The sequence below is a fragment of the Pongo pygmaeus genome, chromosome 6 (assembly GCF_028885625.2).
Source record: "Pongo pygmaeus isolate AG05252 chromosome 6, NHGRI_mPonPyg2-v2.0_pri, whole genome shotgun sequence".
Taxonomy (NCBI): Eukaryota; Metazoa; Chordata; class Mammalia; order Primates; family Hominidae; genus Pongo; species Pongo pygmaeus.
In genome coordinates this window covers 8,057,446-8,084,013 of record NC_072379.2, presented here as the reverse complement: position 1 = coordinate 8,084,013, position 26,568 = coordinate 8,057,446, and the positions used below count along the sequence as shown (strand labels likewise).

Here is a 26,568-nt window from a genome sequence, read left to right as displayed (position 1 = left end):
AGCCAGGGCGCAGGAAGGGAGCTCTGGAACCCCTAGAGGGGAGGCAAGCTGGGAGGGGCAATCGTGGACTCCAGGAGGGCAGGGGGCGCGGCCGTGGGAAGAGACGCGGGGAGGGAGGACGCGGCCGTGGAAAGGGACGCGGGAGCAAGGGGCGGCGGGAGGAGGAGGAGGGCGCGCGGCGCGGCTGACGTGGGCCGGGGTCGCGCAGCGGGCTGTGGGCGGCGGCGGCGCGCAGCGACAGAGCGTCCCCCGGCGAGGACGAGCGAGCACGGCGCCCTCATCTCCCCGCAACTCCCGCGCTGCGCGTCCCGAGGAGCGACCGCCGCCGTTCTCGAGCTCCAGCTGCATTCCCTCCGCGTCCGCCCCACGCTTCTCCCGCTCCTGGCCCCGCCATGGCCCAGGCAGTGTGGTCGCGCCTCGGCCGCATCCTCTGGCTCTCCTGCCTCCTGCCCTGGGCCCCGGCAGGGGTGGCCGCAGGTAAGGCGCTGGGCAACCCGGCCTCCCTGCAGCCGCAGCCCGCCCGGGGCCTGGAACCGTCTCCACTGGCGGGTGGGCCCGGGAGCGGGGATTGCGGAGGTGGCACCGTGCGCGCTGCGCGCATCTCCCTCCTCGGCTGAGGCCACTGCAGCGCCCTTTTCCCTCTCCTTTCACCCTTGTTCCCCAAAGTCGCCTGGGCACTGGAGGGGGCTCCACGCACCCCCTGGATTCCTGCTTCCACCCCACAGGCTGGCCCTGCCCTGGAAACCGCGCGGGGGTGGCCGGCGCATCGGTCGATGCCTGGGGACCATGCACCCGCTAAGGGAGGGGAGGACGAGGCAGGGAGGCGGGGATGCGCCAGGGTCCGTCATCGCGCCACAATTCCCCAGTCCCCCAGGGAGCACGAGAAGGGCAACGTTTTTACCTTAAAATGTCGCCTCATCTAGAGGGGCTTCCCACCCTGTTGGTGCTAGCTTTGGGGAGACGCGATTTTAGAGCCCAGGAGGCCAAGCTGCCATTTCCTCTCTGGTGGTGATTTCCAAAATGGACCCGGAGCTGACAGGTTCCTGGGGTGTGTGTGTGGGTGGGGAAGTGGAGGGAGCAGGGTCGTGTGTCTACTGCCCCCGCCTCCCCACCGCTGGAAGGTCAGCACCCACCTCTCTGCCACGTTTTGGGAACCATAAAAGGACCCAGATTGAAGACTATTCGAGGGACAGGTGGGACGTGGGCAGCTAAGAAGGTTGAATACTATCCAACACTTTTCACCCCCCTCCCCCTTCATAAAAGAGCGGTAGAGAGAGAGAGAGAGCAAGGGATCTAATGAAAATTTGTGAAAGAAAAACCATGAGGTCAAAGAAAACCTGCACCTCAGGGATGAATTAGACGAATTTTATGGGAATTGCATTTGGACAAGATTACCTATTTCCTCCTGGAAATACAGAAAAGGGGTCTTTTGTCCATCAGGTTTATTTGTGTCAGAGATTTTCAATGTGTCCTAAATTGCAAAAGAAAAAGAAAAAAAGAAAATAACAAAAGTGAATTAATTATTTGGAAATCATGTGTGGTTCCCATTCTAGCCAATTGCACCCGTGATGTGGTCAAAATCACAGTGACTGAGAGCAGAGTTGGGAAACATATCTTCTCCCTCACCCGTGGGGGAGACTTTTCTACCCTTCCCCTTTCTGGAGTCCGTGAATTAGGAATTTGTAAGTCAGAAGTCCATGTACTGGACTATTAATTAATTCCGGGTTGTGTTATCCAGACTTTAGAGGTACTCTTTGGAAGTGTCTTGGGTAGTCTGCATATTCTGTGTGAAAGGACTGGTGTAGCCATTTTCTAGAATGTTCAGGGCCGCACATGCTGTGTTGCTGGAAAAGGTAGGTGTTTCTTCCATGGGCCAAGCTTTGGGGTGATTGCCCCATCTCTTTTTGCTTTTGCCCCTTCAGCTCTGGGTGACTTGGGGGGCCCGTGGAGTCCCCTAAACTTCTGCCTTGGCTGCTCCATACCCCAAGTCCATGTCACATGGACTCCCAAACATGGAAAGATGAATTTTTTTGTTTGTTTGTTTGAGATGCAGTCTTGCTGTGTCACCCAGGCTGGAGTGCAGTGGCACAATCTTGGCTCACTGCAACCTCCACCTTCTGGGTTCAAGCAATTCTCCTGCCTCAGCCTCCCAAGTAGCTGGGATTACAGGCGCCTGCCACCACACCTGGCTAATTTTTGTATTTTTAGTAGAGATGGGGCTTCGCCATGTTGGCCAGGCTGGTCTCAAACCTCTGGCCTCAGGTGATCCACCTGCCTCAGCCTCCCAAAGTGCTGGGATTACAGGCGTGAGCCACCACGCCAGCCTGGAAAGATGAATTTGATGGGTAGAGCACCAGGCCCTGTGATTGGTTCCTTCAGCCACATTTGGCAAAGGCTTCCTGGTCCATTTCCACCTTGGATGTCCTGGCCTTCCCTGAGACCCCTGAGGAACAGGGGCAGTATCACCCAGGGGCTGTGACACACCTGATTTTGAAAAAACAGACGGAGAAAAAGTGTCCTTGGAGCCAGCAGGTGGTGGGGGGGTCGGCGGGCTCCCATGAGCTGGGCCAGTGTCTGCGGCAACGTCTGCAGCAGACACAGCCCCTCCCCGCCCCCCCATCCCCCCTCCCAGTCCCAGCCGGCTGCCCTCCTGATCCATTCCCCTGGCAACCGATCTGCGTGATAACATGCGCCTGTCTCACTGCAGATGCTGTTTGGCCATTAGCATGCAGCCAAATGTCCCTGCCACCTGCCAGCCTCGCTCAGGCCCACGCTTCTCAGCTGGGGTGGCAGGGAGGGGATGGGGAGGAGAGGGGTGCCAGGAGTTAGGGGGATGAGGGAGGAGGTGGTCTCTCATCCACGCACCTCTCTGTCCACAGCCTGGCCAAATGCTGCATCCCAGCCAAAGTGGGGAGGGAGAGCAAAGCCCAACCACGGTGGTACAGACTGGTTGGGTGGCCTCAGGCAGCAGCAGTGACCCATGCGGGCTTCAGGTCCCTCAATATCATATACCCACTCTATTTGCGTGGAAAAGCTCCCATCACAGCTTCTGGAATTTCCTCTTTGGGGTTAAGACACTGCAGGTCCCCTTTTCAATGCCAGCATTCCCTCGGAAGTGGCCAGCTCTCGGCATCTTAATTCAAATGACTTGATTTTTATTTATTTATTTTTGTAGAAAGGGTCTCTCACTTTGTTGCCCAGGCTGAAGGGCAGGGGCACCATCATAGCTCACTGCAACTTCAAACTCCTGGGCTCAAGAGATCTTCCTGTCTCAGCCTTCCAAGTAGCTGGGGCAACAGGTGCACGCTACCATGCCTGGCTAATTTTTAAAATTATTTTTTTGTAGAGAATGGGTGTCGCTGTGTTGCTCAGGCTGATCTCAAACTCCTGGGCTCAAGTGACCCTCTGGCCTCAAAGTGCTGTGATTACAGGTGTGAGCTGACTGGGCCCGGCCTCAAATGCCTTTATAATTTAAGAAATGGCCCTGACAATCATTAAAAAGTCAGGAAACAACAGGTGCTGGAGAGGATGTGGAGAAATAGGAACACTTTTACACTGTTGGTGGGACTGTAAACTAGTTCAACCCTTGTGGAAGTCAGTGTGGCGATTCCTCAGGGATCTAGAACTAGAAATTCCATTCGACCCAGCCATCCCATTACTGGGTATATACCCAAAGGACTATAAATCATGCTGCTATAAAGACACATGCACACGTATGTTTATTGCCGCATTATTCACAATAGCAAAGACTTGGAACCAACCCAAATGTCCAACAATGATAGACTGGATTAAGAAAATGTGGCACATATACACCATGGAATACTATGCAGCCATAAAAAATGATGAGTTCATGTCCTTTGTAGGGACATGGATGAAATTGGAAATCATCATTCTCAGTAAACTATCGCAAGAACAAAAAACCAAACACCGCATATTCTCACTCATAGGTGGGAATTGAACAATGAGAACACATGGACACGGGAAGGGGAACATCACACTTCGGGGACTGTTGTGGGTTGGGGGGATGGGGGAGGGATAGCATTGGGAGATATACCTAATGCTAGATGACGAGTTGGTGGGTGCAGCGCACCAGCATGGCACATGTATACATATGTAACTTACCTGCACATTGGGCACATGTACCATAAAACCTAAAGTATTATAATAATAATAATAATAATAATAATAATAATAATAATAATAAAAGAAAAAAAAAAAAAAAAAGAAATGGCCCTGAAAAAAAAAGAAATGTGTGATGTGGGCCAAAGCAGCGAATGTGTGAGGTGGGCCTGAGGAAATGTCGGAGCTGGAGTCCCCCCCTCAGGGACAGGTGATGTTGCTTTGAAGTGAATGAGATGCAGCTGAAAAAAGTAATCTCAGAGTTGCCTGGGCACTAGAAGGGGCTTCCCTTATCCCCTCGATTCCTGCTTCTACTCCCTGGGCTGGCCCTGCCCTGGAAACCACACGAGGGTGGCCCACGCATCCGTCAGATGTCTGGGGACCATGTACCTGCTAAGGGAGGGGAGGATGAGGCAGGGACTCGGGGATGTATCAGGGTCAGTCATTGTGCTACAATCCCCAGCCCCCAGGGAACACGGGATGGGCAGCATTTTTACTTTAAAATGTTGCCTCATCTAGAGGGGTTTTCCACCATGTTGGTGCTGGCCTTGGGGAGATGTGATTTTACTTTATTTATTTATTTATTTGAGGTGGAGTTTCACTCCTGAGTAGATGGGATTACAGTCATGCACCACCACACTCAGCTAATTTTTTGTATTTTTAGTGGAGACGGGGTTTCACCATGTTGGCCAGGCTGGTCTCAAACTTCTGACTTCAAGTAATCTGCTTACCTCGGCCTCCCAAAGTGCTGGGATTACAGGCATGAGCCATGATGCCTGGCCGACAGCTGGATCCTTTAACCCTGACAGAGAGAGAGGAGTGAGGAGCGGAGGAATCCAGAGGCATGAGACCAGCACTGTCCAGTAGATCTTTGGACAATGTGGTTGAGGATGCTGGCTCATGCCTGTAATCCCAGCACTTTGGGAGGCTAAGGCAGGAGGAGTGGTTGAAGCCAGGAGTTCAAGACCAGGCTGGGCAACATAGTGAGATCCTGTCTCTACAAAAAAAAAAAAAAAAAAAAATTTAAAAATCAGCCAAGCGTGGTGACTTGGACCTACAAGTCACAGCTACTCGGGAGGCTGAGGTGGGAGGATCACTTGAGCCCAGGAGTTTGAGGCTGCAGTGAGCTATGTTCATGCCACTGCACCCCAGCCTGGATGACAGAGGGAGACCTCATCTCAAAACAAAACCAAAAGAATTCTGGGGAACGGTAGAAATGTTCTCTGTGTGGCCTGTCCAGAAGAGTAGCCACTAACCAAGGCCCTGCCCGGCTGGCATGAAAAGAAAATATAATTTAGGCAGCCTGGGCAACATAGACCCCCATCTCTACAAAAAATAAAAAATTAGCTGGGTGTTGTGGTGTGTGCCTATAGTTTCAGTTATTCGGGAGGCTGAGGCAGGAGGATCTCTTGATCCTAGAAGGTGGAGGCTGCAGTGAACTGTGATGATTGTACTCCAGTCTGGGTGACAGAGTGAGATCCAGAGAAAGAAAGGGAGAGAGAGTGAGAGTGAGAGAGAGAGAGAGAGAGAGAGGAAGAAAGAGAGAAAGAAGAAAGAAAAGGAAGGAAGGAAGGGAGAAAAAAAGAAAAAGAAAGAAAGAAGAAAGAGGAGGGAGAGAGAGGAAGGAAGGAAGGAGAGAGAAAGAAAAGAAAAAAAGGAAGGAAAGGAAAGAAAAAACAGGAAGGAAGAAAAGAAAGAAGAGAGGCAGGGAGGGATGAAGGAAGGAGGGAGGGAGGAAGGAGGGAGGGAGGAAGGAGGGAGGGAGGAAGGAGGGAGGGAGGAAGGAGGGAGGGAGGAAGGAGAGAGGGAGGGAGGGAAGGAAGGAAGGAAGGAAGGAAGGAAAGGGAAATAACACTGAAAAGACTGTGATTTGGAGTCAGTGGGACCCAGGTTTGAACCTCAGTTTGATGTTGAATTGGCTGAGTGACCCTTGGGCAAGTCACTTGAGCTGCCTGAGCCTCAGTTTCTCCACCTGGGAAATAGAATAGTTGATGCCAGCCCAGAGGTGGCTGTGGGGCTCCTTGCCACATACCATTCTGAAACACAGTCTTTGTTTCTGGGCTCCTAGGTCTGTATGAACTCAATCTCACCACTGATAGCCCTGCCACCACGGGAGCGGAGGTGACCATCTCGGCCAGCCTGGTGGCCAAGGACAACGGTAGCCTGGCCCTGCCCGCCGACGCCCACCTCTACCGCTTCCACTGGATCCACACCCCGCTGGTGCTCACTGGCAAGACGGAGAAGGGTCTCAGCTCCACCATCCGTGTGGTCGGCCACGTGCCCGGGGAATTCCCGGTCTCCGTCTGGGTCACTGCCTCTGACTGCTGGATGTGCCAGCCTGTGGCCAGGGGCTTCGTGGTCCTCCCCATCACAGGTGAGGGTCTCTCCCGTTTGCTAGTTTGCCTTCAAACCCTTGATGCAGAGAAAAACATCCAGCTTTGCTAGGAATCAGATCAATGCAGATTAGGCTGGTAAATTCCTTCCCCGGGTCAGTTGAGTTAAAAAGGATCTGAAAATGGCAGTGATTCCCCCCAGCAGGTATTGTGCTAAAATGGACACCTATTGCTGCTGGGGGTATACATTAATACAAACCTGTGGAGAGCGGCTGGTCAATAGGTACTGTTGGTTAGAAATTATTGTAGTCTCGGCTGGGCATGGTGGCTCACGCCTGTAATCCCAGCACTTCAGGAGGCCGAGGCAGGTGGATTGCCTGAGATCAGGAGTTTGAGAGCCATCTGGCCAGCATGACAAAACCCCATCTCCACTAAAAATACAAAAATTAGTGGGGGCATGATGGTGGGCACCTATAATCCCAGCTGTATAAGAGGCTGAAGCAGGAGAATCGCTTGAACCTGGCAGGCAGAGGTTGCAGTGAGCCGAGAACGTGCCACTGCACTCCAGCCTGGGGGACAGGGTGAGACTACATCTCAAAAAAAAAAAAAAAAAAGAAATTATTATAGTCTTGGGGCCAATCATTCACTGGTTCTTTCTCCCCTCTTTCTCCCCTTTCTTTTCTGTCTGTCTCTCTCTGTCCTTCTCTCTGTTCTCTCTATCTCTGTCTCTGTCTCTGTCTTTGTCTCTCTGTCCCTGTCTCTGTCTTTGTCTCTCTGTCCCTTCTCTGTTTTCCCTTTCTGTCTTGCTCTTTCTGTTCTCTGTCTTTGTCTCTGTCTGTCTCTTTATCTCTGTCTCTATGTCTCTTTGTCTCTCTCTCTTTCTCTCTCTCATTCCAAGAGAAGATGCCCCTTTGCCCCTTTAGACTTTCCAGTCTAATAATGAATTTATCTTCAGGAAATAAACCTGCATTTGGGTCATGCCTTATGCATTAAGATGTTCATTGCAATAGTGTTTATAGTAGCAAAAGAAGAGATAAACAAGCTAAGTGAGCAACCGTGAGGAGACTGGCTAAATATAATGAAATCATTTATACCACTATTAACAGTGACCCTTACAATGAGTTTGTGAGGCCATGGGTAAATACACATGCATGTAAAATTGCATATTAAAAAAGCAAAGCACAGAATTGTCTAACTAACCCAATAATCTGTATTTAATGTATGTGTATATTAAACACACAAGCAAATACTTTGTCATACTTCAAAATGGCAACAGTGGTTGAGTTGAATGATAGCTTCTTTTCTTCTTATTTTATGTTTAACATTTTCCAAATGAGCTCTATTGAGCATGCCTTTTTCTTTCCACTTTTACTAATTTTAATTAATTTATTATTATTATTTTTGAGTCAGAATCTCCTTCTGTTGCCCAGGCTGGAGTGGTGGTGTGATCTTGGCTCACTGCAACCTCCACCTCCTGGTTCAAGCGATTCTCGTGCCTCGGCCTCCCAAGTAGCTGGGACTACAGGTGCTGGCCACCACACCCGGCTAATTTTTGTATTTTTAGTAGAGACAGGGTTTCGCCATGTTGGCCAGGCTGGTCTCAAACTCCTGGCCTCAAGTGATCTGCCTCTTAGGCTCCCAAAGTGCTGGGATTACAGGTGTGAGCCACCGTGCCCCACCAGTTTTTTTTTTCTTTTTAGAGAAGTAGACACAGGACAGTGGTCCCAGCGTGCGAAGCTGTGATCAGTGGAACTGCTAATTTTGCTTTTTGGTTTTTTTTTTTTTTTTTTGAGACGGAGTCTTGCTCTGTCGCCCAGGCTGGAGTGCAGTGGCGCGATCTCGGCTCACTGCAAGCTCTGCCTCCCGGGTTCACGCCATTCTCCCACCTCGGCCTCCCAAGTAGCTGGGACTACAGGCGCCCGCCACCATGCCTGGCTAATTTTGTTTTTGTATTTTTAATAGAGACAGGGTTTCCCCGTGTTAGTCAGGTTGGTCTTGATCTCCTGACCTCGTGATCTGCCCGCCTTGGCCTCCCAAAGTGTTGGGATTATAGGTGTGAGCCACCATGCCTGGCCATTGGAACTGCTAATTTCTCTAGGGTCACCTGACATTCTGAAATATTTCTCAAAAGTTCCTTTCAAAGCTTATGCATTTCCTTCTTTTTTTTTTGTTTTGAGACAGAGTCTTGCTCTGTCACCCAGGCTGGAATGCAGTGGTGCGATCTTGGCTCACTGCAACCTCCGCCTCCCAGGTTCAAGCGATTCTCCTCCCTCAGCCTCCCGAATAGCTGTGACTACAGGTGTGTGCCACCACACCTGGCTAATTTTTGTATTTTTAGTAGAGACGGGGTTTCACCATCTTGGCCACGCTGGTCTTGAATTCCTGACCTTGTGATCCACCCACCTTGGCCTCCCAAAGTGCTGGGATTACAGGCGTGAGCCACCGCACCCGGCCATGCATTTCCTTCTGACCTTGGGCGTCTTTTGTGCCAGAAAGTTCAGGGTCCTGGTGAGAGGGGACAGGAGAGAAAACAGTGAATGTGACATAGTCCTCCAGTGTTCAGCAGTGTTCATGAAGCAGGGGGAGGTTGCGGATGCCTCTGTGTTTGGGGGTCTTTGGGGGGTGGGGCGGTCCCCTCTCCCTGCCTAGCTCTGACAGCCAGAAGGTCCGGACAGGGAAGCGGTGGCTTTGACAGCTGCCCGTGAAGTCTCTACCTGGTTCCCTGATCCCTGAATCTCCAAGACTCACCCTCCTGTGTGTCTCTCTCTCTCTCTCTCTCCCAGAGTTCCTCGTGGGGGACCTTGTTGTCACCCAGAACACTTCCCTGCCCTGGCCCAGCTCCTATCTCACTAAGACTGTTCTGAAAGTCTCCTTCCTCCTGCACGACCCGAGCGACTTCCTCAAGACCGCCTTGTTTCTCTACAGCTGGGACTTCGGCGACGGGTAGGTCCTTACCCCTCTGCAGGCCCTACAGCTGTCACCTGTACCCCACTGTACCGCGCACTGTGCAGGGTGCTCTGAATCTCTTCACCTTTAATTTTTTTTTTTTTTTTTTTTTTTTGAGATGCAGTCTTGCTCTGTCATCCAGGCTGGAGTGCAGTAGCGCCATCTTGGCTCACTGCAACCTCTGCCTCCCGGGTTCAAGTGATTCTCCTGCCTCAGCCTCCCCAGTAGCTGGAACTACAGGCTTGCACCACCACGCCTGGCTAATTTTTGTATTTTTTTTTTTTTAGTAGAGATGGGGTTTCACCATGTTGGCCAGGCTAGTCTCAAACTCCTGGCCTCAAGTGATGTGCCTGTCTTGGCCTCCCAAAGTGCTGGGATTACAGGTGTGAGCCACCATGCCTGGCTAATTTTTGTATTAAATTAAATTAATTAATTAATTAATTTATATTTTTTAATAGAGACTGGGTTTCACCGTGTTGGCCAGGCTGGTCTTGAACTCCTGACCTCAAGTGATCCTCCCACCTCGGCCTCCCAAAGTGCTGGGATTACAGGTGTGAGCCACTGCACCCACCTGAAGCTCCTCTCCTTTCCCTGCTCACTCTGTCTCCCTTCAAACATCCTTCAAGCACCTCCTCTCTGCCACGCCTGGGGGTCCTGGAGAACACTGGTGAATCAGTCACTAGCCCTGCCTTTGTGGTGTCTTCACCTAATAGAGGAGGCCATTGGTGCCCAAAACAGCCATTTAAGGAAGGTAAAGGTACATGGGATTTTTTTTCCCATTTGACCTCGAAGGGTACCCAGCCAACCCTTGGTAGACACGAGGTAGAACCCAGGTACTCTGGCTTCATTTCTCTTTATTCCTCCTTTTTAACTTTTTGTCTTTTTTCCCCTTTTTGGTGGAGGAGAACAGGGTCTTGCTATGTTGCCAAGGCTGGTCTTGAACTCCTGGGCTCAAGTGATCCTCCTGCCTCTGCCTCCCTAAGTGCTGGGGTTACAAGTGGGAGCCACCGTGCTTGGCCCTACTCCCTTCCTCCCTCCCTCCCTCCCTCCCTCCCTTCCTTCCCTCCCTCCCTCCCTTCCTTTCTTTCTTCCTTCCTTTCTTTTTCTTCCTTTCCTTTCTTTCCTTTCCTTTTTCTTTTTCCTTCCTTCCTTCCTTCCTCCCTTCCTCTCCCTTTCCTCTCCTCTCCCCTCCCTCCCTCTCTCCCTCCCTCTCTTCCTTCCTTCCTCCCCGCCCCTCCCCTTCCCTCCCTCCCTCCCTTGCTTCCTTCCTCCTCCCAAAGTGTTGGACTACAGGGGTGAGCCACTGTGCCCAGCAAAACTCAGAATGTGGATTTCCTAACTCTTGGTGACAAAAGCAACCTGTGGTCAGACACTCAGGCTAGAGTACAGTGGCGTGATTATAGATCACTGCCGCCTTGACCCCCCAGCCTCAAGCAATCATCCCAGCTCTGCCTCCTGAGTGGCTGGGATTACAGGCATGCACCACTACGCCCAGCTAATTTTAAAATTTTTTTGTAGAGACAGGGTCTTACTATGTTGCCCAAGCTGGTCTCGACCTCCTGGGCTCAAGAGATCCTCCCATTTCAGCTTCTCAAAGCATTGGGATTACAGGTGTGAGCCACTGTGCTTGGCTTTCCTCCCCCCCCCCTCCTTTTTTAGAGACAAGCTCTTGCTCTGTCACCCAGGCTAGAGTGCAGTGGCACAAATCTGACTCACTGCAGCCTCAATCTCCCATATTCAAGGAATCCTCTTGCCTTGACCTCTCGAGTAGCTGGGACCACAGGCATGTACCACCACACCTGACTATTTTTTAAAATGTTTTGTAGAGATGGGGTCTTGCTATGTTGGCCAGGCTGGTCTTGAGCTCCTGGCCTCAAGCCATCCTCCCTCCTCAGCCTCCCAAAGCACTGGGATGACAGGTGTGAGCCAGCGTGCCTGGCCAGTTCATCTCTTTAGATGCCAAAAAAGTGTTAGTATGAACAGAAATGAACATTCAATGTAATATCAATAAACTAGAAAAAGAAGTTGCTGGAACTAACAACTAACATTATACTGAGTGGAGAACTTAGAATATGTTTTTGTTTTTGGCCGAGCACAGTAGCTCACTTCTGTAATCCCAGCACTTTGGGAGGCTGAGGTTGATGGATCACTTGAGGTCAGGAGTTTGAGACCAGCCTGGCCAACATGGCAAAACCCCATCTCTACTAAAAATACAAAAAATAAAAATTAAAAAAATTAGCTGGGCATGGTGGTACGCACCTGTATGCCCAGCTACTTGGGAGGCTGAGGCAGGAGAATCGTTTGAACCGGGGAGGAGGAGGTTGCAGTGAGCTGAGATTGTGCCACTGCACTTCAGCCTGGGTGACAGAGCAAGACTCCATCTCGAAAAAAAAAAGGATGTGTTTTTGTTTTTGTTTTTGAGACAGGGTCTCGCTCTGTTGCCCAGGCTGGAGTGCAGTAGCGTGATCACGGCTCACTGCAACCTCCGCCTCCTGGCCTCAAGTGATCCTCCCACCTCAGCCTCTTGAATAGCTGGGACCACAGGCCTGTAACATTACAGCTGGCTAATTTTTGTATTTTTTGTAGAGACAGGGTTTTGCCAAGTTGCCCAGGCTGGTCTTGAACTTCTGGGCTCAAGCAGTTCTCCCACCTTGGCTTCCCAAAGTGTTGGTATTACAGGGGTGAGCCATCGTGCCTGGCAAAATGTGGAATGTGGATTCTCTAACTCTTGGTGACAAAAGTGACCTGTGGTCAAATACCTTCGGGGAATCATTGCATTGAGATGCTGGGGGAACCTGGCTCTAGATGCAGGAATAAGACAAGGGTGCTCCTTATCAGGGTCCATCAATATTATCCTGAAAGTTCTAACTTACTCAGGAAAATCAAGAAAATAAGTGCAGGCCTATGGTGGCTCACACCTGTCATTCCAGTGCTTTGAGAGGCCAAGAGGGTGGGGGAAAGCTTGAGCCCAGGAATTCGAGACTAGGGTGGGTAACATAGTGAGACCTCGTCTCTACAAAGAATACAAAAATTAGCCACGGATGGTGGCACGTGCCTGTAGTCCCAGCTACTCGGGAGGCTGAGGTGGGAGAACTGCTTGAGCCTAAGAGTTCAGAGACTGCAGTGAGCTATGATTGCACCACAGCACTCCAGCCAGGGCAACAGAGCAGAACCTTATCTCTAAAAAGGAAAGAAAAAGAAAAAGAGAGAGAGAGAGAGAGATAAAAAGTACAGTATAAATATTGGAAAGCAGACAATTTGCAGAAAAGACCATTTACTTGAAAAATCTGGATGGCAGCTTTGTCCAACAGAACCCTCGGCTTGGCTGGCCACAGTGGCTCTTGCCTGTAATCCCAGCACTTTGGGAGGCTGAGGTCAGAGGATCACTTGAGCATAGGAGTTCAAGACCAGCCTGGGCAACATAGTGAGACCTTGTCTCTACAGAAAATCATATATTAGCCGGACACAGTGGTACACGCCTGTGATCCCTGCTACTTGGGAGGCTGACACGGGTGGATTGCTCAAGCCCAGGAATTCAAGGCTGCAGTGAGCCATGATTGTGCCACTGGGTGACAGAGTGAGACCCTGTCTCAAAAAACAAAAACAACAAAAACAAACAATTTTTGCCAAAAAATTATTCTGTCTTCACCGTGTGGGGCTGTTGAGCCCTTGAACTTTGGCTAATGTGAGAATTTGTAATTTTCCTGAATTTTAGGCCCTCTCTGGCCTTGGTTTGCTCATCTGGGAAATGGGCCAGCTGACCTGGAGCCCTGGCTGGCTCTAGGCTGTGATGACAGGTGTGCTCACTGGTAGCTGGGAGTATCGCTGTACAGCCTCTGCTGACTCTGACAAGTCCCATGAATCACTTCTGAGTTACAGGAAGGGGAAGCAACCATCTGCTGTCTTCCTCCTCTCTCCTCCCTGTCTCCTAACAGGACCCAGATGGTGACTGAAGACTCCGTGGTCTATTATAACTATTCCATCATCGGGACCTTCACCGTGAAGCTCAAAGTGGTGGCGGAGTGGGAAGAGGTGAAGCCGGATGCCACGAAGGCTGTGATGCAGAAGACCGGGGACTTCTCTGCCTCACTGAAGCTGCAGGGTGGGTGTCCAGGCAGGCTGATGCAGTCTGAGCATTCCAGAGTGGGGTCACCGTATGCACAGATCGCAGTGGCTCTGGGCTGGACTCACAGTATGTCTTCTGGAGCCCCACAGACCTCTGAGGAGCGTCTATCATTACCCCGGCTTCAGACAGGGCGCTGCAGGCCACGGATGGGATCATGTGGCTGTGCAGTGGCTGAGCGGCCCTTGTGCCCCGGGCTGCCTGCTCCCAGAGCCTGAGCTGGTGACCAGGTATCTGCCGTGAATTGGCCAGTCCATGCCATTCCTTGTTCCCCGGCCCCATCGGCCTCCCACCGAGGCACACCCTGGGGTGGGATGGTCTCCATCTCTGCCTGGCTTTGGTGAGAGGGAGCCCTTGGGCAGCTGCAGAAGATGTCTTGGTTCTTGCTGACGGGATGGTGCGCTTCTGTATGACACGGACGATGACTTGGCAATGGGCGGGACGGTCGTCTGTTTGCCTGCCTTTTCCACATTCCTCCCTCTGAGCTGGCTTCAGCACCTGCCACTGATAGGAGAGGGCATGACCCAGAGGAACCCTGCACAGACCTGTGACCTGCTCTTAGGAGAGGGACAGAGGGGAAGACAGGGTGGCGGTCGCACCACCCTGTGCCCTGGGAGCCTTGACAGCAATCTGTAGCCACTAGGTCTAACGGGGTTCTCTCTGCCTTACAGAAACCCTTCGAGGCATCCAAGTCTTGGGGCCCACCCTAATTCAGACCTTCCAAAAGATGACCGTGACCTTGAACTTCCTAGGGAGGTAAGTGAGCTCCAGAGTGCACTGGGGCTGCCCTGTGGGCTCTGCACATCCCCTTTCACAGTGACCCCAAGTCTGTTCTGCTCTGTGACGGGCCCCAGGTCTGGGACCTCGTGGAAGGGCAGTGCCACTCTGTCTTGAGTCTGGGCCATGGCGAGAGCATGGGCTCAGCTCCAGTCTTCATTTTATTTTATTTTATTTTATTTATTTATTTGAGACGGAGTCTCGCTCTTTCGCCCAGGCTGGAGTGCAGTGGCGCAATCTTGGCTCACTGCAACCTCTGCCTCCCTGGTTTAAGCAATTCTCCTGCCTCAGCCTCCTGACTAGCTGGGATTACAGGTGTACTCCACGATGCCTGGCTAATTTTTGTATTTTTAGTAGAGATGGGGTTTCACCATGTTGGCCAGGCTGGTCTCCAACTCCTGACTTCAAGTGATCCACCTGCCTTGGCCTCCTGAAGTGCTGAGATTACAGGCATGAGCCACTGCGTCCGGCCTTTATTTGTATTTTTTAGAGACAGAGTTTTGCCCTGTCACCCAGGTTGGAGTGCAGTGGCACCATCATAGCTCAATGTAGCCTTGACCTCCCAGGCTTAAATGATTCTCCCGCCTCAGCCTCCCGGGTGGCTGGAACTAAAGGTGGGCACCACCATGCCTGGCCAATTTTTAATTTTTGTAGAGATGGGGTCTCACTATGTTGCCCAGGCTGGTCTCAGTCTCCTGAGGTCAAGCGATCCTCCCAGCTTGGCCTCCCCAAGTGCTGGGATTACAGGCATGAGCCACCACACCTAGCCCTCAGCTCAATTCTTGAGGTCCCAGGGAGGGAGGACTTGCCTTTTGGGGCTGTATTCACCATGGGTATGGAGACAGAGGTTGGGAGGGATCCCTCCTATTGAGAAGCCCTCTGTGTATGACGTGGCCTATTTTCCAGCCCCCAGATCTTTGCCCATGCGGTTCTTTCAGGGTTCTCTTCTCTCCCTTCACATGTCCAGATGTTTCTTATTCTTCTAAGCCCCTTGGAATGCCTGCCTTCAAAAGCCTTTTCTGAGGCCGGGTGCTGTGACTCATGCCTGTAATCCCAGCTACTCGGGAGGCTGAGGCAGGGGAATTGCTTGAACCTGGGAGATGGAGGTTGCAGTGAGCCAAGATCCCGCCATTGCACTCCAGCCTGGGCAACAGAGCAAGACTCTGTCCAGAAAAAAAAAACAAAAAACAAAAACATAAAACCAAATCTGTTCTGGTCTCCAGTCTGCACAGGGGAGCTTGCACCAGCAGGCAAAAGTTGCTTGAGCATCTGCTTTGGACAAGATGCTATTCTGGAAGCTTCTAGACCAGAGTAGACAAGATTTCCAAGGGTTCTGTGTGCAGGGTGGGGCACCCCACATGACACGGAAGCAGATCATTCCAGGGGATTCTCATCAGTCAGTCTAATCAAGGCAGCCTGGCCCAGGCTCATGGCAAGAACAGCATCAGGCTGAGTGTTTAGTAGGTGAGGAGACACAGATGCCGAGTGCATTCTGTCCATGAGGGTGCCCCTTCCTGGGGCCACTGGGATGGATAGAGCAGCAGACGTCAGTGGTCAGGGCCCAGGCCTTAAAGGACTCTTTTTTTTTTTTTTTTTTTTTTCCAGACAGAGACTCGCTTTGTTGCCCAGGCTGGAGTGCAGTGGCGCAATCTCAGCTCACTGCAACCTCCGCCTCCCGGGTTCAAGCGATTCTTCTGCCTCAGCCTCCTGAGTAGTTGGGATTACAGGTGCGTGCCACCACGCTGGGCTAATTTTTGTATTTTTTTGTAAAGACAGGGTTTCATCCTGTCGGCCAGGCTGGTTTCAAACTCCTGACCTCAAGTGATCCGCTCACCTCGGCCTCCCAAAGTGCTGGGATTACAGGCATGAGCCACCGTGCCCGACCCGCCCTTGAAGGACTCTTGTGCCCACACAGAGACACATGAGAGGGATGCTAGGCCAGACAGAGAGTGGGCAATGGAGCCCAGGGGAAGAGGAAGATGAGCTGTGAATAATTTAGGGGTTGGAGGTAGTTTTCACGGGGCTTTGGAGGCAGGAGCTTAGCATGGGGAGAATGGGAAGCCCCGTGGGTTTAGCAGCCCTGATCTTTGAGGTGGCACGAGTGCGTGGCTGTTCCTGCGGACCTAGTGTTGTGTGGAATTGGAATGCTTATTTCACATTCCTTGGATGGACCTGCATTTTCCAGCTTCTGAGTCTATGCTTGTGGAATGTGGATAACTTGGAATGCCCTTATTCTTTCTCACCCATCAAAGGTTCATTTGTCCTTTCAGATCTGCTCAAATGCCACCTCCTCCAGGAAGCCTTCTCTGGCTACCTCATTAAGAATGCTCTCATGGTCAGGGACGGTAGCTCATGTCTGCAATCCCAGCACTTTCAGAGGCTGAGGTGGGTGGATCACTTGAGGTCAGGAGTTAAAGATTAGCCTGGCCAACATGGTGAAACCCCATCTCTACCAAAAAATACAAAAATTAGCCAGGTGCGGTGGTGCATGCCTGCAATCCCAACTACTTGGGAGGCTGAGGTGGAAGAATCACTTGAACCCAGGAGGCAAAGGTTGCAGTGAGCCGAGATCGCACCACTGCACTCCAGCCTGGGTGACAGAGTGAGACTCTGTCAAAAAGAAAAAAAAAACCCACAAAAACAAAAACAAGACAAACAAACAAAAACAACTCTCTCATGCTGGGTGCAGTGGCTCATGTCTGTAATCCCAGCACTTCAGGAGGCTGAGGCAGGAGAATACTTGAGGCTAGGAGTTGGAGACCACCCTGGGCAATATAGTCCCGTCGTTATAAAAAAATTAAAAAATTGGCCGGGCGCAGTGGCTCACGCCTGTAATACCAGCACTTTGGAAAGCCGAGGCAGGCGGGTCACCTGAGGTCAGAAGTTTGAGACCAGCCTGGCCCACATGGTGAAACCCTGTCTCTACTAAAAATACAAAAATTAGCCAGGCATGGTTGTGAGTGCCTGTAGTCCCAGTTACTTGGAAGGCTGAGGCTTGAACTCGGGAGGTGAAGGTTGCAGTGAGCCAAGATCACGCCATTGCATTCCAGCCTGGGCAACAGAGTGAGACTCCATCTCTAAATAAATAATCAATAAAAAATTAAATTAAATTAAATTAAAAAATTAGTTGGGCATGGTGGCTGGTGCCTGTAGCCCCAGCTACTCAGGAGGCTGAGGCAGGAAAATCGCTTGAGCTCAGGAGTTGGAGGCTGCAGTGAGCTATGATTGAGCCACTGCACTTCAGCCTGGGTGATAGAGTGAGTCTCTGTCTCATCAAATGCAAAAAACAAAAAAGGGGATGTGCTTATTATTCCCCGGGCTTCTATGGTACACCATGTGTGCCATCGGACCGCTCATCCTGCCTCCAGTGAGCAGTCTGTGCGTATCTCTGTTGGCCTCATTCACTTGGAATTCTCTTGGGGGTCCGGGACCATCTCTTCTGCACCATAGTGTCCCCTGGTCTGGAATGCATGATGCTGAATCCAGGACAGCTCGATGTCCTGTCCTGGAAAGGACACTGAAGTTCCTGCACACCCGGCCTGTCTTGGACTTGGTCTGTGCTGACACGCTTTGCTGAGCCTTTTCTTAAAAACCGACCCCATTTCCCTGCAGCCCTCCTCTGACCGTGTGCTGGCGTCTCAAGCCTGAGTGCCTCCCGCTGGAGGAAGGGGAGTGCCACCCTGTGTCTGTAGCCAGCACAGCGTACAACCTGACGCACACCTTCAGGGACCCTGGGGACTACTGCTTCAGCATCCGGGCCGAGAATATCATCAGCAAGACGCATCAGTACCACAGGATCCAGGTGTGGCCCTCCAGTAAGTGACACCTTGCCTTCTGCTCCAGTGCCACATGGGCAGCACAAGCCTATCCACCCTGCCACCACCACCAATACGCTCCTACCAGCCAGCCTTACCAAGGTCCTCAGCAACGAAGCCCGCCAGCATCTGTACCATCCATAATGCCACTGGCTCCAGTCATGGCCAACATCAGCGTTGGCCAACTGCCAATACCACCACTACCAAACTCTCCAATCCCACCAGCAAACAACTCTGCCAACCCCAATACAGCACCCATCGATTCTACCAGCACCACCATCAACACCAGCACCACTAACAACTGTAACCAACTCAGCCACCACCATTACCATATGCTTTCCTGACAACTCTTCCAGGACCACCATTGCCACCACTAACGACTCTATCAGCATTCTCACCAAGTCACCTCAATGACCCCCTGACCCTACCCACATCTATAAGCCCATGCCACCACCTGCCCCAGTGCCACCTTCGTGGACCAAAAGCAACCATGCCAATGTCTTCTCCCACATATTTCCAAGACCACACATGTCCCCAGCGCAAACACTTTTGCACCAAATAAGCCACCATGATTGCAATGTTCTCTCCCTCATCACCATCACCCCTGCCCCAGCAGTTGCCACCGCTAAAACCAGCATCTCCAACAGTAACTCTACTCAACTCACAGTGTTGTAGTGAGTCTTGCAGGGAGAAGGCATTGCATATCGTTAATAAGGATGCCTGGGCTAGGCATGGTGGCTCCCAGGACTCTGGGAGACGGAGGCAGGTGGATTGATTGAACCCAGGAGTCTGAGACCAGCCTGGGCAACGTGGCAAAACTCTGTCTCTACAAAAAATATAAAAATAGGACAGGTGCAGTGGCTTGTGCCTGTAATCGCAGCACTTTGAGAGGCCAAGGTGGGTGGATCACTTGAGGCCAGGAGTTTGAGACCAGCCTGGCCAACATGGCGAAACCCTGTCTCTATTAAAAATACCAAAAAATTAGCTGGGCGTGGTGGTGTGCGTTTGTAATCCCAGCTATGCAGGAGGCGGAGGCACGAGAATCCCTTGAACCTGGGAGGTGGAGGTTGCGGTGAGCTGAGATTGCGCAGCTGCAGTCCAGCCTGGGCCACAGAGAGGCTCTTGTCTCAAAAACAAAAAACAAAAAACAAAAAACAAAACAAACAAACAAAAAATATATATATATGAGAGAGAGAGAAAGAGAGAGAGGGATTGAGAGAGAGAGAGTGGCGTGTGCCTGTAGGTCTCTGCTATGCTACTCAGGAAGCTGATGTGGTAGATCACTTGAGCCCAGGAGGTTGAGGCTGCAGTGAGCCAAGATCGCACCAAGGCACTCCAGCCTGAGCAACAGAATGAGACCCTGTCTCCAGAAAAATAAATAAATAAAAAATAAAAAAGAGAAAAGGATGCCCAACCTTCTTTCTTGAAATACCCTTCCAAAACCATCATTAGGCTCAGCCCCTGGCTTATGGTTGTGGGCTTTGCTGATGACAGCATTGGGTTGTACACTTCATTTTTATGGAGGATTCTGGGAGCCCCAGAGAAGTACTTCCTTACATAGAGTAGGATCTCAGGTCCTGAAGGCACCGTCTTTCAGATGCCCAAACTACTCTTACCTTTGATGCTACAAAAGGGGAAACTAAGGCACAGGGAGGCAACAAGACTGGATGTCAGCCTGAGCCTGAGCCAGGGTTTCAGATTCCTGGTCCCAGGGTAGGAGTTAGTTCTTCCCAGTGCTCCCAAGCTCATGCCAAACCCTGCCAGCTGCACCTGTCTTCAAGGTTGGTCCTATGGATGCACCTGAAGCTGTCACTGTCCCCTCCAGTCTCCCCAGTCCCACTCTGGGCCCCTGAGAGGATGCTACACTCAATCTTGGCCCTGGCTTACTTTGTGGGCATCATCAGGTCACTTGAGCCCTGCATCTGTCAGCACCCTCTGGGGACCAAGTTCCAATCAGGAACCCCCTGAATTCTGCAGAGAAGACAGCAGTATAGGTAATCAATGACAACTTTTCTTGGGAAACAGACCCTCATGGCAGAGGGTGAAGGAAAAGGGAGAGGGAACCCACACTTCCTGATCACCTACTACATGCCACACACATCAACACCCCTCTTCTTGTTGCATCTCCTTAGCAGTCTTGCAGGTCAGCATTAGCATGAGGTAGCCTGTTCAGAGCTAGGATTTGAACCCAGGACTGTTCAACTTCAGACACTGGACTCTTTCTACCATACCACTTCATAGCAACAGGTTTAGTGGGTGAGCCTGGAGTTGCCAGAGCGTGGGAATCTGAAGCAAAGGACACAGTGCTGACTGGGTGACCTCACAACATGGCTGCCCTTCCCAAAAGTGTCACCCAAGAGAGCAAAGAGGGAGCTGTGGTGTCTTTTATGGCTTAGACTCAGGAGTCATCCACTGTCACTCCTTTCATCTGCTGTACACTAGGAGCTGGTCGTTGAGTCCAGCCCTCACTCAAGGTGTGAGGAATTTAGCTGCCCCTCTTGGAAGTTGCTACCAAGTAACTTGTGGATGTATGCTGAAAGCCCCCCGCCCAGACCCCAGTTTATTTTTTGTGAAGTCCTGGATTTACCTATTGGGGTTGCCCAGTTGGGATGCATGTACATGAGGGTAAAAAAATCACTGGTGGGGCTTGACCATTCCCTCCTTTGTTGTGCTTGCTTCCTGAACCAGCACTGTAGCACCAGCTACCCAGTCCTGTAATGTTACTTCTTTCATTCCCAGGAATCCAGCCGGCTGTCTTTGCTTTCCCATGTGCTACACTTATCACTGTGATGTTGGCCTTCATCATGTACATGACCCTGCGGAATGCCACTCAGCAAAAGGACATGGTGGAGGTGGGTACTCAGTGGGGTGGGGGCTGGACTACTGGGCCTTGCCTAGAGAGGATGTTTAGAGAAGGTATGGGGGCCAGGCCAGGATGCCTGGAGGGGGTCTTGATATTACAGTGAGGCTCTGGAACTTGGGGTGATGTGCCCAAGAGGCATCTGTAGACCAGGAAAAATTGCTAAGTTGGTGTCCCATCTGATTTATCTCCTATGTCCATCTCTTGCATCTGTGTGGTGCCAGAAAGGTGTTTCTGTGCACTCTGCTGCCAGGCAGCTGAGCTCATAAGGCCACCTGATGGGGCTCCTGGTGGGTGGGTGATTGACCCCTGGGATTTTGTTCATCATAGGTGGCTGATTTTGACTTTTCCCCCATGTCTGACAAGAACCCGGAGCCACCCTCTGGGGTCAGGTGCTGCTGCCAGATGTGCTGTGGGCCCTTCTTGCTGGAGACTCCATCTGAGTACCTGGAAATTGTTCGTGAGAACCACGGGCTGCTCCCGCCCCTCTATAAGTCTGTCAAAACTTACACTGTGTGAGCACTCCCCTTCCCCACCCCGTCTCAGTGTTAACTGACTGCTGACTTGGAGTTTCCAGCAGGGTGGTGTGCACCACTGACCAGGAGGGGTTCATTTGCGTGGGGCTGTTGGCCTGGATCATCCATCTGTACAGTTCAGCCACTGCCACAAGCCCCTGCCTCTCTGTCACCCCGCCCCCAGCCATTCACCCATCTGTACAGTCCAGCCACTGATGTAAGCCCCACTCAGTTACCATGCCCTCGACCCCTACCTTTGAAGAGGCTTCGTGTGGACTTTGACACTTGGGGTGTTCCGTGTTCACTCCCAGGTGGGCCTGGCTGCCCACTGCCCATTCCTCTCATATTGGCACATCTGCTGTCCATTGGGGGTTCTCAGTTTCCTCCCCCAGACAGCCCTGCCTGTGCCAGAGAGCTAGAAAGAAGGTCACAGAGGGTTAAAAATCCATAACTAAAGGTTGTACACATAGATGGGCACACTCACAGAGAGAAGTGTGCATGTACACACACACCACACACACACACACACACATATAAACACACGTGTCACGTGGGCATTTCAGATGATCAGCTCTGTATCTGGTTAAGTCGGTTGCTGGGATGTGCCCTGCACTAGAGTTGAAAGGAAATTTGACCTCCAAGCAGCCCTGACAGGTTCTGGGCCCGGGCCCTCCCTTTGTGCTTTGTCTCTGTGGTTCTTGCGCCCTTTATAAGGCCATCCTAGTCCCTGCTTGCTGGCGGGGGGCTGGATAGGGGGCAGGACTAATACTGAGTGAGTGCAGAGTGCTTTATAAATATCACCTTATTTTATCGAAACCCATGTGTGAAACTTTCATTGAGGAAAAGGCATTACAGCGGTAGAAGAGGTTGAATCAGGGCTGGGTGCGGTGGCTCACGCCTGTAATCCCAGCACTTTGGGAGGCCGAGGCGGGTGGATCACGAGGTCAGGAGATCGAGACCATCCTGGCTAACACAGTGAAACCCCGTCTCTACTAAAAAAAATACAAAAAATTAGCCGGGCGTGGTGGCAGGCCCCTGTAGTCCCAGCTACTCGGGAGGCTGAGGCAGGAGAATGGCGCAAACCCGGGAGGCGGAGCTTGCAGTGAGCCCAGATGGCACCACTGCACTCCAGCCTGGGTGACAAGAGCGAGACTCCATCTCAAAAAAAACGAAAGAAGAGTTTGATTCAGTAGGGACTTGGGTTCACCGTGTGTGAGGGGGGCATTCTTGCCGGCCAGCTGCTCCCGAGGTGGCCTTGAGAAGGAAGAAGCAGGATGACACAGCCTGAGCAGTGGAACCAGCCTGCACCCTCCCATCTGGCCCAGCGACCTGGGCTGTGGCTGAGAGAGACAATAATGAGGCCAGAAGTAGCCAGAGCCTGTCGGGAAGGGCAGGGGAGGACTGTGGGGTCTGGGCTCTGTCGCTGTAACCATCTGCTCCCAGGCTATGTGCGGAAAATGGCATTTATGCTATTGTGCAGCTCGTTCTCATGAAATACTGCCATTGTTGCTAAATAAAGCTTGTGTGCTCTGAATATAGCCAAGCATAGACTGTGTGGCCGGAGTCTCTCTTTTGTGCATGGATGTTTTTGCATTGCAGACAGCAACGGCAGTGCTGTGACGCAGCAGGACATCCCACTTGTCCTCTGTGGTGAAGACAACTGCAGGGAGGCAGTTCAGATCCCTGGAGCTGGGGAGAGCTGTCCCCGGGCGACTTGGACGTGCATCCCAGTCTGAAACCTCAGGGGGATTCTAGAGCCAGAGGGGGAACATGGGTCACACCTGGGGTCCTGTTGGAAATGCAGACCCTTGGGCTCGACCTGATACCTGAAGCAGTGCCTGGGGAGGGGGGCAGCCACCTGTTTTCACAAGCCCTCTGCGATTCTGGTGCATATCAGGTGTGAGAACCACTAGTCTCTAGCAGGCTTCTTAAACTTTGAGGTTCATGAGAATTGCTAGAGATCTTGGTAAACAAGAATTTTCATTTTGGAGGTCTGGAGTGGGGCCTGGATTCTGCGTTTCTTTTTTATTATTATTATTTTATTTTATTTTATTTTGAGATGGAGTCTCACTCTGTCACCAGGCTGGAGTGCAGTGGTGTGATCTCAGCTCACTGCAACCTCCGACTCCCTGGTTCAAGCGATTCTCCTGCCTCAGCCTCCCAAGTAGCTGGGATTACAGGCACACGCCACCACACCCGGCTAATTTTTGTATGTTTAGTAGAGACGGGGTTTCACCATCTTTGGCCAGGATGGTCTTGATCTCCTGACCTCGTGATCCACCCACCTTGGCCCCCCAAAGTGCTGGGATTACAGGCATGAGCCACCGCACCTGGCCTTATTTATTTTTATTTATTTATTTTATTTTATGTTTAGACAGAGTCTCTCTCTGTCATCCAGGCTGGAGTGCAGTGGCACCATCATAGCTCACTGCAGCCTCGACCTCCTGGGCTCAAGTGATTCTCCCACCTCAGCCTCCTGAGTAGCTGGGACTGCAGGTGCATGCCACCATCCCTGGCTAATTTTCTGTTTATTTTTTGTAGAGATGAGGTTCCACTATCTTGCCCAGGCTGGTCTCAAACTCCTGAGCTCAAGTGATCCTCCTGCCTCGGCCTCCCAAAGTGCTGTGATTACAGGCGTGACCCACCGTGCCCAGCCCTGAGTTTGTTTGTTTGGTTTTTTTGAGACAGAGTCTTGCTCCCAGGCTGGAGTGCAGTGGCACGATCTCGGCTCTCTACAACCTCTGCCTCCCGGGTTCAAGCGATTCTCCTGCCTCAGCCTCCTGAGTAGCTGAGACTACAGACACCCGCCACCACATCCGGCTAATTTTTGTATTTTTAGTAGAGATGGGGTTTCACCATGTTGGCAAGGCTGGTCTCGAACTCCTGACCTCACGTGATCCACCCACCTCAGCTTCCCAAAGTGCTGAGATTACAGGTGTGAACCACTGTGCCCAGTCCAGTTTCTATTGTTTTAAGCCACCTGGTTTGTGGTACTTTGTTTCAGCAGCCCCAGGAAACAGACTTCCCCACGTCATTTTCGGCAGCTCCGTCTCTCACATTTCATATCCATCCTATGGGAAATCCTTCAACTGAGATCCAGAATCTGACGGCTGCTCCCTGCTCCCCTGCCGCCACCACCCCGGTCCCGGGCAGAGCTCTCACAATGCCTGGCGGCTCCTGCTCACCCCTCACTGCGCCAGAAGTTTGTCCACAAAACTGCTCCAAGACCACATCTTCCTCTGCCCCAAACCCTTCAGTGTCTCCCTTCTCAGAGCAAACCCCAAATCCTTCCGGTGGCCCCCCAAGTCCCTGTCCAAACTGGCCTGTGACCTTGTCATCCCCAGCCCCTGCTGCTTGTCCAGCTGGGTCTTTCCCGAGTTGTTCCCTTTGCCGGGCAGGACACTGTTTCCTGGACACGTGTGGGGTTCCCTCTCTGCTCCTTCACGGCTGTTCAAACATCACCTTCATCTGTGAGGTCAACTTGGAACTCTCCTCTCCTACCTGCCCTTATACCCATGGTGTATGTCACCTTCTAACATACTATTTTTTTTTTTTTTTGAGATGGAGTCTTGCTCTGTCACCCAGTCTGGAGTGCAGTGGCGCAATCTTGGCTCACTGCAACCTCTGCCTCTCAGAGTCAAGTGATTCTCCTGCCTCAGCCTCCCAAGTGGCTGGAATTACAGGCACCCACCACCAGGCCTGGCTAATTTTTTTGTAATTTTAGTAGAGGAAGGGTTTCGCCATGTTTGCCAGGCTGGTCTCAAGTGATCTGCCCACCTCAGCCTTTTAAAGTGCTGAGATTACAGGCGTGAGCCACCACGCTTTGCCTAACATACTATTAATTTATTTATTTTAAAATTTATTTGTACTTTTTTTTTTTTATAGAGACAGGGTCTTACTCTGTCACCCAGGCTGGAGTGCAGTGGTGTAATCATAGCTCACTGCAGCCCCAGCCTCCCTGGCTCAAGCAATCCTCCCATCTCAGCCTCCCAAGTAGCTGAGACCACAGGAGCACACCCCCATGCCCAGCTAATTTTCAAAAATTTTTCGTAGAGATGGGGTCTTGCTATGTTGCTGAGGCTAGTCTGGAACCCTTGGTCTGCAGGGATCCTCCTACCTCGGCCTCCCAAAGTGCTGGGATTACAGGCATGACCCACTGCAGCTGGCGTTAACTTGTTTATTTAATCTGAGCCTTACATGGTATATAAACTTGAAGAAAGAAAGGATTTTGCCTATTTTGTTCACTGTTTCTACTTCTAACACCCAGAATACTACCCAGCACATAGTAGGTGTTCATTAAATATTGTTGAAAGGAAAGAGGGATGATGTGAGAAAGGGAGAAAGGGTTACTTCCTCACACTTGTATTGTAACCTCACAATGACTGGAATTAGGGGAGGGAACACAAGACTCTAAGTAACAAACTCAAGGTCTGTCCAGACTGCCCAGAAGACCCCATAGGTCAGGACAAATGGCCCGGAAGCCCTCGTCTGAGACGTGGTGATGTCTGGGTGTCAGGAAGCAGGGGCCTTCCTCCCTGAATCCTGGAGAGAGGGACTGTGGTGTGGGCCCCTTCCCGCATGGCGGCATCAGGCAATTATCCATCCTCAGAGCAGAAAGCCACTGGCCTGGCTTCTGAGGGTGGTGCCTTGTTCTGTGTTGAGGAGGGAAGGTCAGAGGCTGGAGGCTGGGAGAGCAGGTGGGCTGTAGACAGTGTGGCAGGGGCTGAGGGAGCAAGCTGAGCTGGGTCCTATGTGGTAGTGGGCCAACGGGCTGAGGAGGCTCCAGGGTCATCAGGCAGGGAATGGGTCAGAGTCTCTTAAACTGAGCTACCCTAATCCCCAAGGGATCCATGGAGAGCATTGAGGTACTTGGATGGGAGAAATTACATCTTTATTTATGTATTTGTTTAGAGACAGGGTCTTGCTCTGTCTCCCAGGCTGGAGTGCAGTAGTGCGATGATAGCTCACTACAAACTCGAACTCCTGGACTCAAGCGATCCTCCCACCTCAGCCTCCCAAGTAGCTGGTACTACAGGTGTCCATCGCCACACCCAGCTGACTTAAATTTTCTGTCGAGACA

The 26,568-nt window shown here is 51.6% G+C and overlaps 1 protein-coding gene across 2 annotated transcripts; it reads left to right on the top strand.

Annotated features, from left to right (window-relative positions):
* Positions 1 to 117: 117 nt before the first annotated feature.
* On the top strand, positions 118 to 23,036 carry TMEM130 (transmembrane protein 130). 2 transcript variants are annotated; one of them, XM_054496795.2, is made up of 8 exons: positions 118 to 477; positions 6,188 to 6,493; positions 9,236 to 9,395; positions 13,334 to 13,500; positions 14,193 to 14,277; positions 17,911 to 18,113; positions 20,853 to 20,965; positions 21,304 to 23,036. In XM_054496795.2, exons 1-8 carry the CDS (start codon positions 393 to 395, stop codon positions 21,490 to 21,492), a joined length of 1,308 nt encoding a protein of 435 aa, XP_054352770.1. In that variant the 5' UTR covers positions 118 to 392; the 3' UTR covers positions 21,493 to 23,036. The 2 variants fall into 2 exon arrangements, with proteins under 2 accessions (XP_054352770.1, XP_054352771.1); XM_054496796.2 differs by having other exon boundaries at positions 124 to 477; positions 21,340 to 23,036.
* Positions 23,037 to 26,568: the final 3,532 nt, after the last annotated feature.

Coding starts and splice junctions, on each gene's coding strand:
- TMEM130 (XM_054496795.2), top strand. CDS start 393: ATGGCCCAGGCAGTGTGGTCGCGCCTCGGCCGCATCCTCTGGCTCTCC. Junction 478..6,187: donor CCCGGCAGGGGTGGCCGCAG/GTAAGGCGCTGG, acceptor CTGGGCTCCTAG/GTCTGTATGAACTCAATCTC. Junction 14,278..17,910: donor ACCTTGAACTTCCTAGGGAG/GTAAGTGAGCTC, acceptor ATTTCCCTGCAG/CCCTCCTCTGACCGTGTGCT.